The sequence below is a fragment of the Haliaeetus leucocephalus genome, unplaced genomic scaffold (genome assembly GCF_000737465.1).
Source record: "Haliaeetus leucocephalus isolate CR32 unplaced genomic scaffold, Haliaeetus_leucocephalus-4.0 Scaffold136, whole genome shotgun sequence".
Lineage (NCBI taxonomy): Eukaryota > Metazoa > Chordata > Aves > Accipitriformes > Accipitridae > Haliaeetus > Haliaeetus leucocephalus.
Window position 1 is genome coordinate 1,853,844 of NW_010972572.1, and position 16,083 is coordinate 1,869,926.

General features: G+C 45.3%; 1 protein-coding gene across 2 annotated transcripts in view; it reads left to right on the forward strand.

Annotated features, from left to right (window-relative positions):
- The window catches only part of WBSCR17 (Williams-Beuren syndrome chromosome region 17), a 213,273-nt gene that overhangs the window by 183,734 nt on the left and 13,456 nt on the right, over positions 1-16,083 (forward strand). For both annotated transcript variants that reach the window (XM_010585914.1, XM_010585915.1), the window contains one exon: positions 13,109-13,294. In XM_010585914.1, the coding sequence (XP_010584216.1) occupies positions 13,109-13,294 (186 nt within the window). The remainder of the gene's footprint in view (positions 1-13,108; positions 13,295-16,083) is intronic.

The following is a 16,083-nucleotide window of genomic DNA, read 5'->3' on the forward strand; positions in this document are numbered from 1 at the left end:
TAAATTAATGAACTGAGTCTATGACCCATTCAGAGGTGTTTTGGTTTGCTTTGATCCAAAGACTTCAGATGAAGCTCCTGCAGCTGAGCTGTAGAGCATTTTGGGAAATGATTGTTCTCACCAACTTCCAGCACAATTTTAATTCACTTGAGAAATTTGACTGTTCAGAATAACAGTGCTTCTATTGCATGTCGGAATTCCTTAAGGTTTATCCTTTGACACTTGGCAATATGCCTGTGTTGCCCAACTCTTTTCGTCTGATTCAACTTCTCTGTTATAACTTTATTGAAGATCTTTGATCAGCTGAATTAGAGACTGACCTTTAAAAGACTACTAACCATGTCTTCCTTCTCCACCAGCCTGTTGTTCTTACAGATCCCAGCCGCAGTTCAGGTCCTTGTATGCTATTTGCTATGCAAAAAGGAATATATACCCTGATCCATCTCACCTGTGTTTAGCTGTCTAGTCTAGCAGAATCACAGAGTGGATGGTCCCGTCTCCTCCATGCTCTAAGGAACCTAGAGACCATCTCAGAATGGTTTTCAGGCTGGTACCTGTGGAGGCTAGCTGTCCATGAATTATTTTACAGTGTCTATGAATAGGGTAAGAAAAAAGAAGTTCTCACATGATGCACAATAGTCTAACTTGGAGAAGCTCCTGAAGGGATCTTCTAAACTGGAAAATTTCACAGGACTCGGAGATTAGAAACATCTGAAAACCACCATAGTAGACATTTAAGTTTAAAATATCCCTGAAAGTCCTGCTGTACAAAATAATTCCTTATATTCGAGTACCTTGAATGGGCCTCAGCTGAGGTTAGACTGCCACTGCACTAAGAGCCATCTGCATGTGTCGTGACAGCCTCTCTTCTCATGCGATTGTATCTCAGTTAGACTACATGAGTTGTAAAAGGAGAGAACAAAGGTACATAGCACAGAAATAACTTGTCAAGATGCTCAGTGGAAGAACCAAGACAGTATTTCACACTTTCTCTACCCTAGCCCAGTGGCATCCTCACTGTGACCTTGAAACATCTGTCTTAAGCATCTCTGCAGAGGAACTGTAGAATAATTCGGGCTAGAAGGGGCTCTTGGAGGGCTGTAGTCCTCTTCCAGCTCAAAGTTGGCCAAGCTTCAGAGTTGGATCAGCTTTTCCAGGAACTTGCCCAGTCAAGGATAGAGAACAGAGGCTCCACAACCTCTCGTGGTCCCACTTGTGCATCCTGGCTGTGGGAGGTGAGCATAGGGAAGGCATATTTTCCTGTTCACATTAATATAAATAGTTTGAAATCAAAACAGTTACAGAACCAGAGCTCACTGTAAGGTGCATGTAGGAGGGAGGACCGCAGCCCAGGGATGCTCACAGCCATGCACCCAGCCAGCTGGCATTGTAGGGGCAGAGGGGCTCTGGCTCTCCTACCCACCCCTCTGCTCCCTAGGGTACTTCTTGGACTACATGGTATGTACATCTGCAGGGGAAAAATAAGGAATTGGGGATATTTCAGGTTTTTCATAAGCACAAACAAATGCCTAAACACCGAAGTGGCTGTGTGTCCGTGTGTTTTAGCTTTTGCATAAAGCTCCTGCTTGGACCCGTCGAGCGCAGCCTTATGTGTGATTGATTTACAGCAATTTTGTATGCATAGCTTAACCTTCAGCCAACGTTCAGGGCAGTGGCCAGACACCATGCCAGCATGGAGACTCACCTAGCTGTGCCTTCTGGGAAGGATGAATCAAAACGGCATCCTGATATAGCAGCTTGTGCTGCCTTTTCTGCAGCACAGCAGCCAGGTAATGCCTGAGTCACCTGGGGACAGCGCAGAGCTAACACTTCATTTGGGTCTCAGTGCCATTAAATTACAGTGAAGAGGTGCAATATAATGAGCACAACAGCCAGCCAGCGTTTGCTTCGTGAAAAATCGTTAGTTGTGATGCTCTGCAAAATGGCGTCATGCTGTGACCAGAACCCAAGATAAGCAGAAATGAAGGAGATACTTTATGGCTGGCCTTTCAGGAGTGGGGGAGCACTGAAAGGTGCTCCTCGGGAATGGGGTGTCAGCTGTCACAAGCTAACGGAGTCTGCAAGCAGCAGAGGTAGGATTTCAAAACCGCTTTGATCTCTGCCCTGGCAGTTTCGTCCCATGGATCAAAGGAGGAATTTGCAATGTGGGTTATAAGAGGACTTAATGTGAAGCAAGATGCTTTCTGGACAGCCATGAAGGACACTTTCCTACTGTAGTGGTGGGATATGTGAGCACGACTGATGCCCATTTGGCAGTAGGCAGAGGTGGATATGGCTGTGCTGGGGAAGGGTTACTGCTGCTCTTCTGGACGTTAATGTCATCTCAGATCTCCTAATGGAGCTGCAATCAAAAGTACTCTTGTTCCAGTGGGTTGGGTCACCCTAAATAGTACAATAGTAAGTATGTTCTGCCTTCATTGGTTTTGATTGAGTTAGGTTTAGGGAGGGCTCAGGCAAGCAGGTTTGCCAGCAGATCTGGAGTATTTTCTTAAGGTACCCTGTGATTCTTTAATTATTGTAAATAATCCAAACGTGTAAGTTCACTGTAGATAGGGAAGAGTGTGAATTGACCAAGATACATTTGCCTTTTTCATGCCACCAACACAAGGCCCTTTGTAACGTGGAGGACGTAGCAGCCGGGCGTGCAGATGTGTCCATGACAGCCCTCATCAAAACCATGTGAATCCTTTCTGCATTTGACACAAAGCTATTGCTGTTGCTGGTTAGAGAGAGAGGCTGAAATCCTGGCTCTGGGAAGGACAATGGGAGTTGTGCTGCTCATCTTGGGGAGGGCAGGACTTAATATCCAAACAAGGCTTTGATCAAGACTAGCTTGTACAGGAGCAGTGTTAATACTATTATTAATAAAAATAGGAATGCAACTCTGTTTTTAAACAGTGCTGTGTATAACAGGAGGAAGAAAAGCATTTGCATCAGACATATTTTTGCTTCCATCCCTTCCAAATCTGGTCCCCACTGACTGCACAGCCTCGATCCTCTTGGCTATCACTTTTGTGCAGTAGTTGAAGGGTTGAATTTCTGGCTGCCGTGAGCAAGTTCAAGTCCTCTGAAGTCAGTGGCCATGTACCCGAAGTATGCCTACATCAAGGAAATGCTGTGGTCTTTATTAAACCAACATCTAATGGTGAGTATGACCCCTGGCTGCTTGCTCTGGAAACTTTTGAAGATGAAAGAGAGTCCAGGTGGATGGCCACCAAGGAAATTCGATGGTCCTGGAGTGTTTCATGGATAGATCAAACAGCTGTGCCACAGTTATCACCTTAAACGCTGCTCCCGAAGACAGGGCTTCCAAATTTAAAATCACAGCTCCAGCTCAGTGGCTGTTCTGTCCTGATGGGAAACGTTACAGGAGTTGGCCAGACTTGAAGGAGTGATGTTCCACAGATGATGGTGCCTACCATGTTGAGAAGAGCAGCTGTTAGGAGGTTATTAATCTTAGAGAGCCTTTGCACAATGCTTTACCTGCACATGTACCAGAATTTTAACATCGGGTTTTAGTGGAAGTTGAAGGCTGGCTGTGACAATCAGTTATCAGTGGTTTTGCTGATGATAGCTTCAGAGCCACAGCAATTTCTCAGGCTTCAAACTTCCATACTTGCTTTGAGTTGCAAAGTATTCATTATTTCAAACTATGAGATGGCTCCACTGAAGAGGGGATTTTAACACTGCGAGAGAAAATAAGCATATGGCAGAGTGAATGGCAAAAATAGGATAGAGCTGCCCTGGTCTCTAACCATCTGGTTTGGACCTTAGTTTTAACATTCAAACTTGCATACACTAAGTCTGTCTGCAGCAGACTTGGTGCTGGGAGGAGGAGTGTGCTGGGCAGTAGCATGCAACAGCCCACAGGTGAGGATCTGTCCTCGGTAAAATGGGCAGATACTTTTTCCCTTCTAAAACAAGGGCCAGAGGACAGCTAGGTTCCAAATTTCACTTGCCCTGCCTGAGCTGCCTATAGGTCATTACTGAAGTGACAGTCAGGTGTCTGGGCAGCGCAGCATCGCTCTTTGTTTTGGCAGGACCAAGAAAACAGGTTTTGCACTCCAACACTTCTGGACATCAGTTCTGAGCATTTCCTCCTGTTTAACCCATGATCAACTAAAATACAGCAATAAAATTCAGAATGGAGCATTTTTCAAAGGAATGGGTATAACTGTGGTTCAGACACATCCAGCTCCCTCTGTCTCGGCGACGGCTGGGTGGCAGAGCAGGCTCTGTGCACTGGGGATGGGCAGGACCCTTTGAAGCCCCTCCTAAGAAGAACAAGATCTTAAGCTAAGGTAGAGAGCCTTAGATACACCTGACAGATTGTTCAACACTGTTATTCAGAATCCTTTGCAAGCATAATGAATAAGAAAGAATGTGGCAAAAATATCGGAGAGCTTTGGAAACATTGTCAGTCTGGCTTTGAGCACTGACAAGGCATAAAATACCTCGTGTGTGTACGTGCTTGTATGTACTCTTAGGCATTTGCACCAAATAATAGACACATACAGACACCACATACGTTTCCTCTCTCTATATTTGCATGCTCTAGTTTTAAACTCATTAGCTGCTCTTTTTGAGGAGTTACTTGAGCAGTTTTCTGCAGAGAGGATAGGCTGAGTCACATTCAATCCTATCTATCTATGAACATCTATGGAGGAGCTCGGCTTCCTTCCAGCGCCTTCCCCATCAGGGTCTGATGAGAGGGTATCTATAATTACAGATCACAAAAGGCGCAATCGTGATGTGCTGGAGTTAAGAGGACTGGAAAGAGCTCAGTGGAGCTGGGGTGCTGTCAGCTCAGGAGCTGCTCTATCACACGCCTGTCTCTCTCTGCATAAATAATTGTTTCAGAACTGCCTCTTATGGTTAAAATGATACATGGCACCTTTACCCCTCCTCCTGCCACTCCACACGTGGAATCGTGTTAGTCTGAAGAACCATCTACAGATAATTTTCTCTAAAGGCTTTTTTGCATGAAAAATAGATATAAAATCTGTTGAACTATTTATGCTATTTTATTTTTACAGCTTTCACAGAAATGGTAATAGAAAAATGAGAACAAGATCCTTTTGGTACATTACTGGCAATAAAATAATGAAAAAAAAGAGCAACCTCCAAGCAGTTTAGGGTCAAATCCCGCAGGTAATTTCTGAACCACAAAGCGTATAAAGCCCAGCATGTTCTTCTTCTGAAAGGGCTTACAGGTATTGTTGATGCTGTTTTTAAGGCACTTGTCTTTTATGAGTCTGTAATAATCTTTGCATTATGCTATTACAACATAATCAGGTCCTTGTCATGCTGCCAAGACTGATCAGATAACATCAGAGTACTGAGGAATTTTAGTACTAGACTTATTAGGAGAGACACAGATTTACAGCATGATAGTTGCAAACCACTTCAGCGCATAACTGGAGCTTTGTGGGCCTCAGTTGCATGGGAGCTGGTGATGCAAATTTTGGCTCTAGCTCCAGCCAAGGCTGGGAATTCAGGTGTGAGAGCATCTCTTCAGTTTCACTAAGCATTTGTGAGATGTGGATTTAAAAATACTCTGTTCCTCTTTTTAAAAAAAAAAAACAAAAACCAAACTTTTGAAAGTGCTAAAATGACTGACAAAGCTGCAGTCATTCTGGTTGCTATAGTTTAATTTTGCAGCAACTAAAATATCAGTACCGATGCACTGAGAAGCAAAATGCTTCTTTTCAGCAGTTTTTCCAAGCCAAGAGGATGCAGACATTTGTCATTACAGCTAATCCTCCCTGTGCTGTACTTTGTGATCGGAGTCTTTTAAATGTAGCTTCCCACCAAGCCCGTTCTTATGTATCTTATCTGGTGATAAAGTCAAATCAATACCTATTGTAGCCAGGAATGATGCACTATTTAGAACAGGTTGCGTTGCATTTGTTGGAGCAGCACAGCATAAATTTTTCATTGGAAAAGCCTCCAGTTTGAGCAAACACAATTGCGGTGAGTATGTATGATTCTCCTTGAACTGTGGCAGCACGGAGAAATCACTGCTTTGCATTGATGTGAAGCTTGCATTATTCTAATGTCTCCAATATGTCAAATGTTAAACTATTTATGTTCCTTGCTGAGTTAAGAGGGTGAAACCTGTGGCTATTACCCAGTATTGCTGTAGGTTAGAATTTGTGGAGTGAATTGTGCACCTGAGTTCCACTCTTATTTGGCATTTTTAAGTGACCATTTAAAGGAATGAATTTAGTAGTCTCAGCAGGAAAGGTAAGATATTTGGACAGTGGACAATCTGGACATTTCTGTTATTGGTCTGGCACAAGATAGACAGCAACCTGTCCAAAGTGGTATCATCCATGAGCATAAAATGGGAGAGAAGGAATGCCAAAAAGAAAAAGAATTTATCGTTTTAAATGTAGTATTACCCTCTCCTCCGACTTCCATTCTCTGCTTGAATGGACATGGTCTGAGATGGTCAGGTGAGGACATGGTCCATTGAAAATGCCATGTTTTAAGGAGATGGCACGTGAATACCACGCCTGATCTGGCTGCTTGCTGTGTGTGAGAGTTATGCAGCTTCTGATTGTCGCCCATAAACAGCCATCAGCTAACAATGTGGAGGTGTTTGTTTACCAGAATTTGGATTTAACAGGCCTGCTGTGGTATGTGTCTCTCACCGCTACATTACATGAGCCTTGTGCCAGGGAAATAAAGGTACTACTGGTAAGTTATATTTGTAACCGTATTTGTAAACCATAAGGGTTTCTAGAGGAAGTGAGGCCAACACACCACCTTTGCTCTGTGCTGAGCATGCTTAAATAACAGGCAGGTACTGCATTACTTCTCTCTTCAAGATGGATTTTAAGCGTAAGGGGTGGTTGCTCCAAAACCGCGATATGTTTACTTCTCCTTGCACAAGCTGTTGCTGTGGGAATCCTTCACCCCACTGCCTGGGGCGTGAGGAATTTGGCTTGGGCCGCCCTGCCCTACGTTGGTATTGCCCACTCAAGTCTCGTCCCTGCCGTCATGGAGCACCCGTGTCCCGCCGGAGAGCAGCAGTGGCCGTGCTTTGGGCACAAGGGATTACAGAGGTTTGGGGGAGCGACTTCTTCAAGCCATTCCTGACCCCTTTGCTGCTCTGGTATCTTGAGGAGCAGGACGTGGCAGTGTGAGCTTGGCCAAAGTGGGAAGAGAAACGATAGAAACTGCTTCAGCTACGTAGCTGGAGATGTATCTGTATGTGTTGTTTCTTCTGACAAAAGGAATAACTTGGAGTGATACCGTCTCTCAGAACTATACAAGGGAGCATGTGGAGAAATGATTATGTCTTTGCCTTTTTTGCTGTTTCTCAATTTTATTATTTAGGTCTTTGTTCTGATACATTCCTTATTATTTTAGCGGCCCTGGGTAATTGTGTTTTTCCCTTAACTTAAGAAGTTACTTTAAAAGAAAGGAGGGGGGCGAAGATAAGGCAAAGCTGTTAAATGGGAAATCTATTGCTAATTAAGGCATGGGTTTGCTAATCGCCTTAGAAATGAAGTTATCAGCTGAAAAAGCCTGGAGTTTGTGTAATGAACGTTAGGAGTGGGTTTTTTTCCCCCGTTTCCTTCTGTCACAATACATTCAGAGATTAAAAGTTTACCTCACAGACTCATCTTGACACCATTGGACATGATGTCACTTTGCATTAACTGCAGGCAGGCTCGAGCTGTTCTAGGATATTTCAGTCTGAATAGTTAAAATTTGGCAAAGTTATAAGCAACTAAAGTCAGGATCCTTTAATGGGAGCTGTCAGTGTTGATCATAGATGTCACACCACACTCCAGCTAGAGCACTGCATCCAGGACCCAAGGTAGTCACTGTCCCTTCTTTTCTTTTCTTTATTATTATTGTTATTAATGATATCCCAGGGATGGGGAGGAAGCACAGCGTTATATAAGGCAGCGGCCCAGGGGCACCAGTAGTATGGTTTTTCATCTGGAGATGCTGATGGTTGAGAGGAGAAGGTGCTGTGCTGGGGCGGGGCACCATCCTGGCACTCTGCCGGCTCGAAGGTGGCAAGGGACCAGCCCCAGTTTTGTCTCTGATTTTGCAGAAGTCCTTCCTTCTCTCTTTCTCTGATGTCGGCTTTCTTTGTGCAAAAAACAGATGGTGAGACTGAATTCTCTTGTATGGCTTGCAGCAGCGTGAAGAGAAGTGGGATGTACAAGTTATTCTGACATCCCAGGGGAACCAGCCCCTGCGACAGTATTTTCTGATGAAAATAGTCTCAAGTTAATAATTTTATCTTCTGCTTCCCTGCCAGTGGGCACCATGGCATAGCAAGGACTGCTTGCGTAAGGCTGGGGAGAGGAACAAGGTTTTCTTAATATTTGTGCATTACACCTTGGTTTTCAAAGTGAATTTTTTCTCCCATTCTTTTGCTAGAGGTGCAGCCGTGCCTTCCCCTGTGTGCGTCCTTTGCTGCTCAGTGGGTGGTGGGTGGACTTCAATGTTGCTGCACCTGCACCCAAGGGAGGGAGCCCTGAGGGGTCCCTGCTCCATGGGGTGAGTGGAGGGGGACAGCACACAGTGGAAGAAGCAGCTCTGACCTGCCAGAGAGGATGGGGTGGGACAAGGCAGCAGCTCCCCTTGCTCAGCAGCATCCTCCTGCTTGCCCCAAGTGTCAACCAAACACGTCTTCTGGGCTGCTCCCTCCAAGCAAACCAGACCTGTAAAGCACTAATCGCGCCGGCACTGCCAACCTCAAGGCATGAGCTTGTCCAGCCCCTCTAACGCGTATTTCTAGCCCCGCTCGACTGGGCAGCGCGGACGATGCCTTGAGCCTGGCGTAGCACAGGATGGGCTTTTAGCACCCTCCTGGGTGGTGAATCTCCTCTGGGTCACCCTTTTCTGCCTGGCTGGCTCCTTTGACATTAGGCAGATTGCCAAAAGCCCTTTTGTTTACGTAATGCTTGTTGGGACTAATCGCTGGCTCTGGCAGACAGAAGCAAGGCAAATTGATAGCTGCAGTATATTTTTGAGGGCAAAGGGGATCATGGACAGTAATTGTTCTTAACTACATAACACTTGGAAAATGGTTTCTGTGGCTGCTGCAATGAGCTGGTCGAGCGAATTGGGATTTTCTCGCTGTCTCTATTAGATGCACAAAGGACCATCAGTACGCTATGTTTTGTGAGCAGTCTTCCATTTCCCCTCCATTACTAGGAATGCAGTAACTGCAGGGGATGTGCACTTCCCCAGGCAATGCCAGGGTGCCTCCTCCCTCAGCTCGCTCGCAGTCCCGTCTAACAGGCCTGGTCACCATTGCTTTCCAGGATGCTCCCAAACGCTGCCGTTACTTGTGTCCTAGCTGAATGAAGGACTTGTCCTAGGAATGAAGACATACAGAGTGCTCCATAAGAGCACTGTAAAAACAGCTTTGATATTGCAAATGGAGGCCTGAAGGCTGATGGCAGAGGAGATGCTGATGCCTTGGCTGGTAGGTACGCGTGCACAAGAGAGGTACCTGGACCTCCCTTGAAGCTCACTAGCTGTATTGCATCACGCCAAATCTGCTTCCCGTTTTGGGTTATCCCCAGTGCAGGTCACTGTGATGCCAGCTGCTTCCCAAATGCTTTCACACACCCATGACACCTTCGTGCATGTGAAGGGTGTTTAGAAAGCAAGGCTGGGTCACCCCATCGCTGGAGCATGGCGATGAAGTCTCATGCTAACCAAAGTTTGCCTCCCACATGTGCAAAAGCTTCTAGAAAGTAGATGGCCGATGCAGTTTCAGCTGTACTCGGACATTTCACTGCTTGAGAGGAATTGCTGCTTTTCCATGCTGAATTCTTAGGACGTATTTTGCTTGGAAAATAATTGCAAGTGTATTACCCACCAGCTTTCTGAAAAACACATCAAAGATCTCTGGGTGATGGATTTGTTTTCTGTTTGTTTCTCTGGGATTTGTTCACTAGAATTTCGTGTTAACTGGTTATTTATAAATCTAAGCATCTTTCTGTATGTTTGATTATTCCTGTGTGTAGACTGATGGAGAATTTATTGAGTCACCGTCATTTACTGGAGGAGAATGCTTCTATTTTTAATTCTGCATCTCTTGACGGGTGGATGAATGGCAAGCTAATAGTCATGTTGAAATCTGAATGTCAGAAAACAAGGGAGAAACTTGAGACTTGCTTGTCATATTTAACCTGCTGTGTTACATACTCTATCTTGAGTCTTTAAACATGGCTTTACATGCCATCCATGCATATTTTGTAAAACAAAGTGGTCATGATTTCATCCTTTGTAGGAAGCAGTGTAAAAGACTCTGCCTTGTTAAATAGGCTAAACATTAATTAATTGCACAAAACCTTATTTTTCTGATTGGTCTTAATGTTGTGCTGGCTCTTGATTACCCATCTACTAAGAGGTAATTCTTCAAAGAATTAGTAGAAACAGCATGCTGGACTGATTGTCCTGTTAATGCTGTTAGTTGCAGTAAATAGAGTATCTTAAGGGATTGTAGGTATATTTGCTATGAACATGAAAAATCTGCTTAATAGGAAGGTAATCTATTTGCTAAAGGTCTTTGAAGGGACAAAAGGCTGCTCAATAGGGACATAAATGAAGGTTCTTTGGGAACCTTCTGCCCTCAGGGTCTGAGTGCCACAAGGGTAAAGCTGCTGCAGGTTGGGGCATCAGGGCATCAGTGAGGCGATGACTTCCAGCCTTGTTGGGAGGATATTGGTCCGCAGAGCCCTTTTGGTTGCAGTGTCTCGCAGCTCATCTCACGTTGGCACCAAGAGAACAAAGTCTGGGGCCTCTCTCTGGGCCATTCACCGCTCCACAGTCATGGTTATTGCAAGGATAAAGCATCACGCTTAGCTTGTAGGGCAAGTACACCTCATGCTTCATGGCCATGGAGGATGTCCCCTGGATTGCAGCCCTTGTGCTGTCACCTGTGGACCGGTTCACATGCATTTTTGTATGTCAGTGGGAACAGAAAGTCATTGCCAGGCACATGGGAACAAGCAACATCTTCCTGGGGCCGTGGTTTACTCCTCTACACTGAGGACAGCAATGCCGGGTGTGACTTGGCTGTTTCCCGTGTAATAGGTCTCTTTGCTCCTGTTGTTACCAGCAAAAATGTTTATAAATGCCTTGTAAAAACAGTTAGATTTTTTAGTTTATAATGACAGTTCAGGCTTTATTTAGGAGATAGAAGTATGGTCTTTCCCTGCATAAGTGCCTTTTTTGAATTAAATTTTTATTGATCTCTCTGGAACTGGCTTGTGGATACGTATATAACCAATGCCCTTTGCACAATGCCCAACACTCTTTCTCTCTCAGGTTTTTACAATATGTGCATTTCAAGATAGTTTGTACAGACATTCCAGAAATCTAGGAAAGCTGTCTAGCATAAAGCCATGTGAATTATTTAACTGAAGCATGGAAAGGCAATAGTGCATCTTTACTGTTAGAGGCAAACTTGCTGGGAAATGACATTTTAATTACGTCATGGTTTTTACATTTTTAAAATAATTGTTCTGATCTCAAATCAGGGCAAAACCTAACAAATCCCCAAAACTACAAAACCAGGTGGTGCTGGGGATCTTACAGGACTGGCAGGTTTATTCAGCGCTGTGGGTGAACCCAGCAGCTTTGGGAGCACCCAAGGGCAGCACTCGATGCTCCTATTTCACCAAGACATTGAGAAACTAAAGAACTGAGCAGGCAAGAAACACAGGCAGTTTTTCTCAAACTATTGCCTTGGGAATGTTCCTTTAAAAATGTGTATATTTTTCTTTAGAACTACCTTGTTCACTTCTTATTTGCTTTGCCAGCATGTGGCCTCTTGCAAAACTTCGAGCAGACCTTGTGGACTTGGCTGGCCAGAGGCGAGTGTGGTTGCAGCTGGATAGGAGGGACAGGCATATCCCTCGTCTCAGAGATCAGCTCTGAATTCGCTCTGGAGGCAAGCAATTGTATTTAAAAGTGTTCAGGAAGGTCAAACAGCAGAACAGGAGTAAGATGGGATTTTTTTGCTATGTGTTTATGCACCAGCTAATAAAATGGGCCTCTGATTTTTTGACGTGGGCTCCTATATTCTGCAGCAATCGAAGTGAGAACAGCATGAGTAGCAGGATTACCCCAAGGGAAGATGTTTCCCTCCTGTACTGCCCCTTACTCATGTGACCTGGGCTTGGGATGTGCATGTGCCCAGCACTGGATGGGCTAAACCCACCGCTTAGAGATTAAAAAGGGCAGCTGATACAGCCAGGAGGGTCCCTGTGCTGCCGGGAGAGTGTATTGAGCAGGGTAAAATTTAGGGAACGCAGATGGGATAAAAAGTGGTGAGTCTGGAAGAGATCCCAGAAATGATGGGTGTTATAACAACTGTGCAAAATGATAATGCGGAGCAGACTGCAAAACAGGCGAAACTGGGATTATTAGGCCTGTTTGGCATATGTGTTTTTAACGATTGCCTGGTGTCCTGGATACGCATCTTTAATTAAGATAAATAACTTCTTGGTGAAGACAAACGGGGATAGAAGAACCAAGGTATGGCAAGTCTTTCTGCGAATTCCCTTTCTGCGTGATAAAAAGAAGATCTCAAAAGATTTTATTAAGTTGTAAACTGTGATTTAAGGGAATTTTAAACAGCATGTGAAAGAAAAATAATGAACAAGTGTTTTCAAGTGGGAGAAATCTGTCCCTGCCATATGTTTCACTGAGTCATCCCTTCTGCAGGAGGAGATCTTGCAAGTGTTTCAACTATTCCAGTCGCTAATCCTTTTTATTTAGCAGCAACATCACTGTAAACTCAGCACTGGATCCTGCAACGCATTAATACCACTTGCTGGATATAGACCTGATCCCTCTAAAGTTGACACGTGTTTTGCTCTGGTTACAGGTTAAATTCTCCCTATGTGTGTCGCTGTTGAGCAAAGACCAAACCTGGCCATGCGTTTCCACTTGCCGGCTAGTTGATGTGGTGCTCTGTGCTCGCCAGGATATTATAGAAACCTCATAAACCCAACACTTCTTCCTCTTTGATGTATATGTGGACCCTTTGCATCACAGCAGAGCCCTGTGCTGACAGTGTTGTGTGGTTGTGTTGCAGGTGTGGCTGTGTGGTGGCAGCATGGAGGTCCTGCCCTGCTCCAGGGTGGCTCACATCGAGCGCAAGAAGAAGCCCTACAACAACAACATTGGCTTTTACACCAAGCGCAACGCTCTGCGGGTGGCTGAGGTGTGGATGGACGACTACAAATGGCATGTCTACATTGCGTGGAACCTGCCTCTGGAGGTATGGCCATTGCACCCTATCCTAAGTCTTCGTTTTATTGGGTTAAAAACTTGAATTATAGAGCATTTAGTGCCCCTGGGTGAAGCAGAGCCTTGAATACCCTGGGTCGCATCCCCAGCTGTGGAAGTCAGCAGAGCTCCCTCGGCTTTGATGGAGATGCTGCAAAACCTGCAGACTTTGGAGGAATTCCCACTGTTCACATCAGCCTTTTTATTTTCATTCTAAAAATTAAACCTGTATTGTAGTGTTTATCTCCCCGTTGAGTGTTTACACAGTGTGAGTTTATGTCATGACGTTGCTCCGCAGATGGAGTCTGTCTGTAAAGTCAGTTGGCAGAAGATTATTAATATCAGCATCATCAGTGCATGAGCTTTTTTCCTGCAGGTTGGGGAGGTCCGTGTTGCATGCAGCCCAGCTCGGGTTTCCCAGCTTACAGATGCTGTCGCTGCCCAGAGCTCACTGCGGACGGTGCGTGGTCCAGGTGCCTGGGCTGTTTGCTTTCCCAGTGTTGGGAAAGTCGAGGCCATCAGCGCTTAGAAACCGTGTTCAGAGGTAAAGGATTGGAGGTCAGTGGCTCACGGAAGGAGATCCCCTCTCAGCAGTGCCTCGTGCAAGTGCTCCAGAAACACTCTCTTTAAATAGCTTTGGTGGTTTTATTTATTACTGCGCAGAAATGGTTAGATTTTCTTAGATCTGACATGTTATTTTTCGTGTAAATCCTGCCACATCACAGCATGGCGTGCCTTTGGAAAACTGGCGTCCTGCCAGCAAGACAAAGTGACCATGCCCAGGGGACACATCCTGCACGTGGACCTATCTAGGTGATTCCCTGCACTTCTGTGTAAGCTCTGTAGGCTCCAGGAGGACTTTATGTCGGTCCAAGGCTGCTGCTTGGGCTCCGATCTCCATGCAGGTTCTCTCTAATCATGAAACCCATGAGCATCTCCTGCTTTCTGGCTCTGAACACTGCCTGGAGCGCACTGGGAGCACCCCCGGCTGGGCCAGTCCCCCCCATCTCCTGCCTCTGGTCCTGCCAGAAGAAGAAGGTGTGGTGAGGAGGGGATGCAGTGATGCTCTCCAGGTTATGGGGGGGATGAGGATTCGGGGTGCCCTGCAGAACCCCCTGACAGCCACTCCACTTGCAGTGTACTTATTTAAGCATGAGAACTGGGCTGCTCCGTTGAAGTGCAAGGAAAAACCATTGCCACAAGTGGCCATACCCTATGTGAGCAGTTATTTACAGCCACCCTTCTGGTGCTAAATATAAACACAAAATATTCATACCTTGCAGATCACACCCATGCAAAGAGCTGCTGCGGTCCTGATCCTGCTGTGGCAGGGTACCCAGCTGGCAGCACTGTGCTCGGGGGCATTTTGAAAAACATTAAAACATAAAAACATGAGCTGCTGCTGCTTTCTGAGGAAAGGTTACATCTAGGGAGAGTTACTGGCATTTAGAGCTGCAGTAGTCGCAACTTTGTACTGCATTAGAGAACAACAGGTACCTGGGAAGGGTCGATGAGCTGCCTGTGCTGCCGGTTTGTCATCCTGGGGGTGGTGGGGAGTCCTGGATTAGTTTGTTATTGAGAAATAGATGAACAGGGATGGAAAGAAATGCTGTTTACCCAGTGAGCTGCAGGAGGGCACTGGCTGTGATGGGCACTGCTCCAAGCGTTCAGAGGAGCAGAGAGTTGCCTGCAGGACTGAGTGATTTCAGGTCTCCCTTAAAAACAGGTTGCAAGATCCAAATGCCCATAGGCAGGGATCATAAATTACTGCAGGTTCAGCCCCAATCCTCAGGACGATTCCTTTTTAGAGGTGAGGCACCATGCTGCTGCTCAGGAACAGCTTTGGAGCGTGGCAAAAAGGGATTAAAATTCATCAGGAAGCCTCAGGTCCTGTACAGCTCGGAAAAGGCAGCATCACATGAATTGGCACTGGGAATGGGTCTGAGGAAACACATCTGGGTTACTCTAAAAACAATTTGAGATTTTTATATAGGTCTTACCAGTAAAATTGAGGTTTAATTTCAGAGAAGCCTTGTTTGACAGGTGATATTGTGCAGGGGTTATGATATACACTGCATTATTTTGTGATGCCACTATGTTCGAAACCAAGACAAACCCCATGCACTGAATATTTCAGGTGCTGACTGGTTTCTGGTCCCACTTTGCTGTGTGACCCATCTCGCCCACTGACATTTCAGCCTGTCCTACCTGTCTACACTGAATCATCTTTATTTTTACCGATCAGCTACCAGTCGCCTATTAAAATGGTGTCTTCTCTAAAGCAGAGTGAATAATTCATTAGAAGATCATTACAAGCATTGTAATGGAAAATTGCTTTCCCAGCTGTATTTAATGATCACTGCAAAAGACAAGAGCAGGAGCTAAAATAGAGTAGAAACCCAGACACCTGTAGGAAAGAGTAAAAGGGGCTGCAATGTGCCTTTGGTTTCCTTCATCTGGCTGCTGCATTAGTTCCCCAAATTCTGTAATGGAATAAAAGGTTAAAGGGCGACAGCTCTCTTCAGCCCTGGCTCCCAGCTCCTGTAAGATTGTTCCTTCAGGGACAGATATTGTAGCTTTTTCTGCTTTTAAATTGGCTTGAGCAGTGGGGTTCCTCTATGTCTCCAGGGAGACTATTTCACCACATAATTGTCCAAATTGTCAAGAGGTTTTTCTGAGGTTCAGCCTCAACTTCTCTTCTCCTGTGATTTTTATCCTTTATTCTTAGCTATCTGCCTCTATTATGTATGAATCTTAAACCCCCCCCCCCCCGCCCCCCCA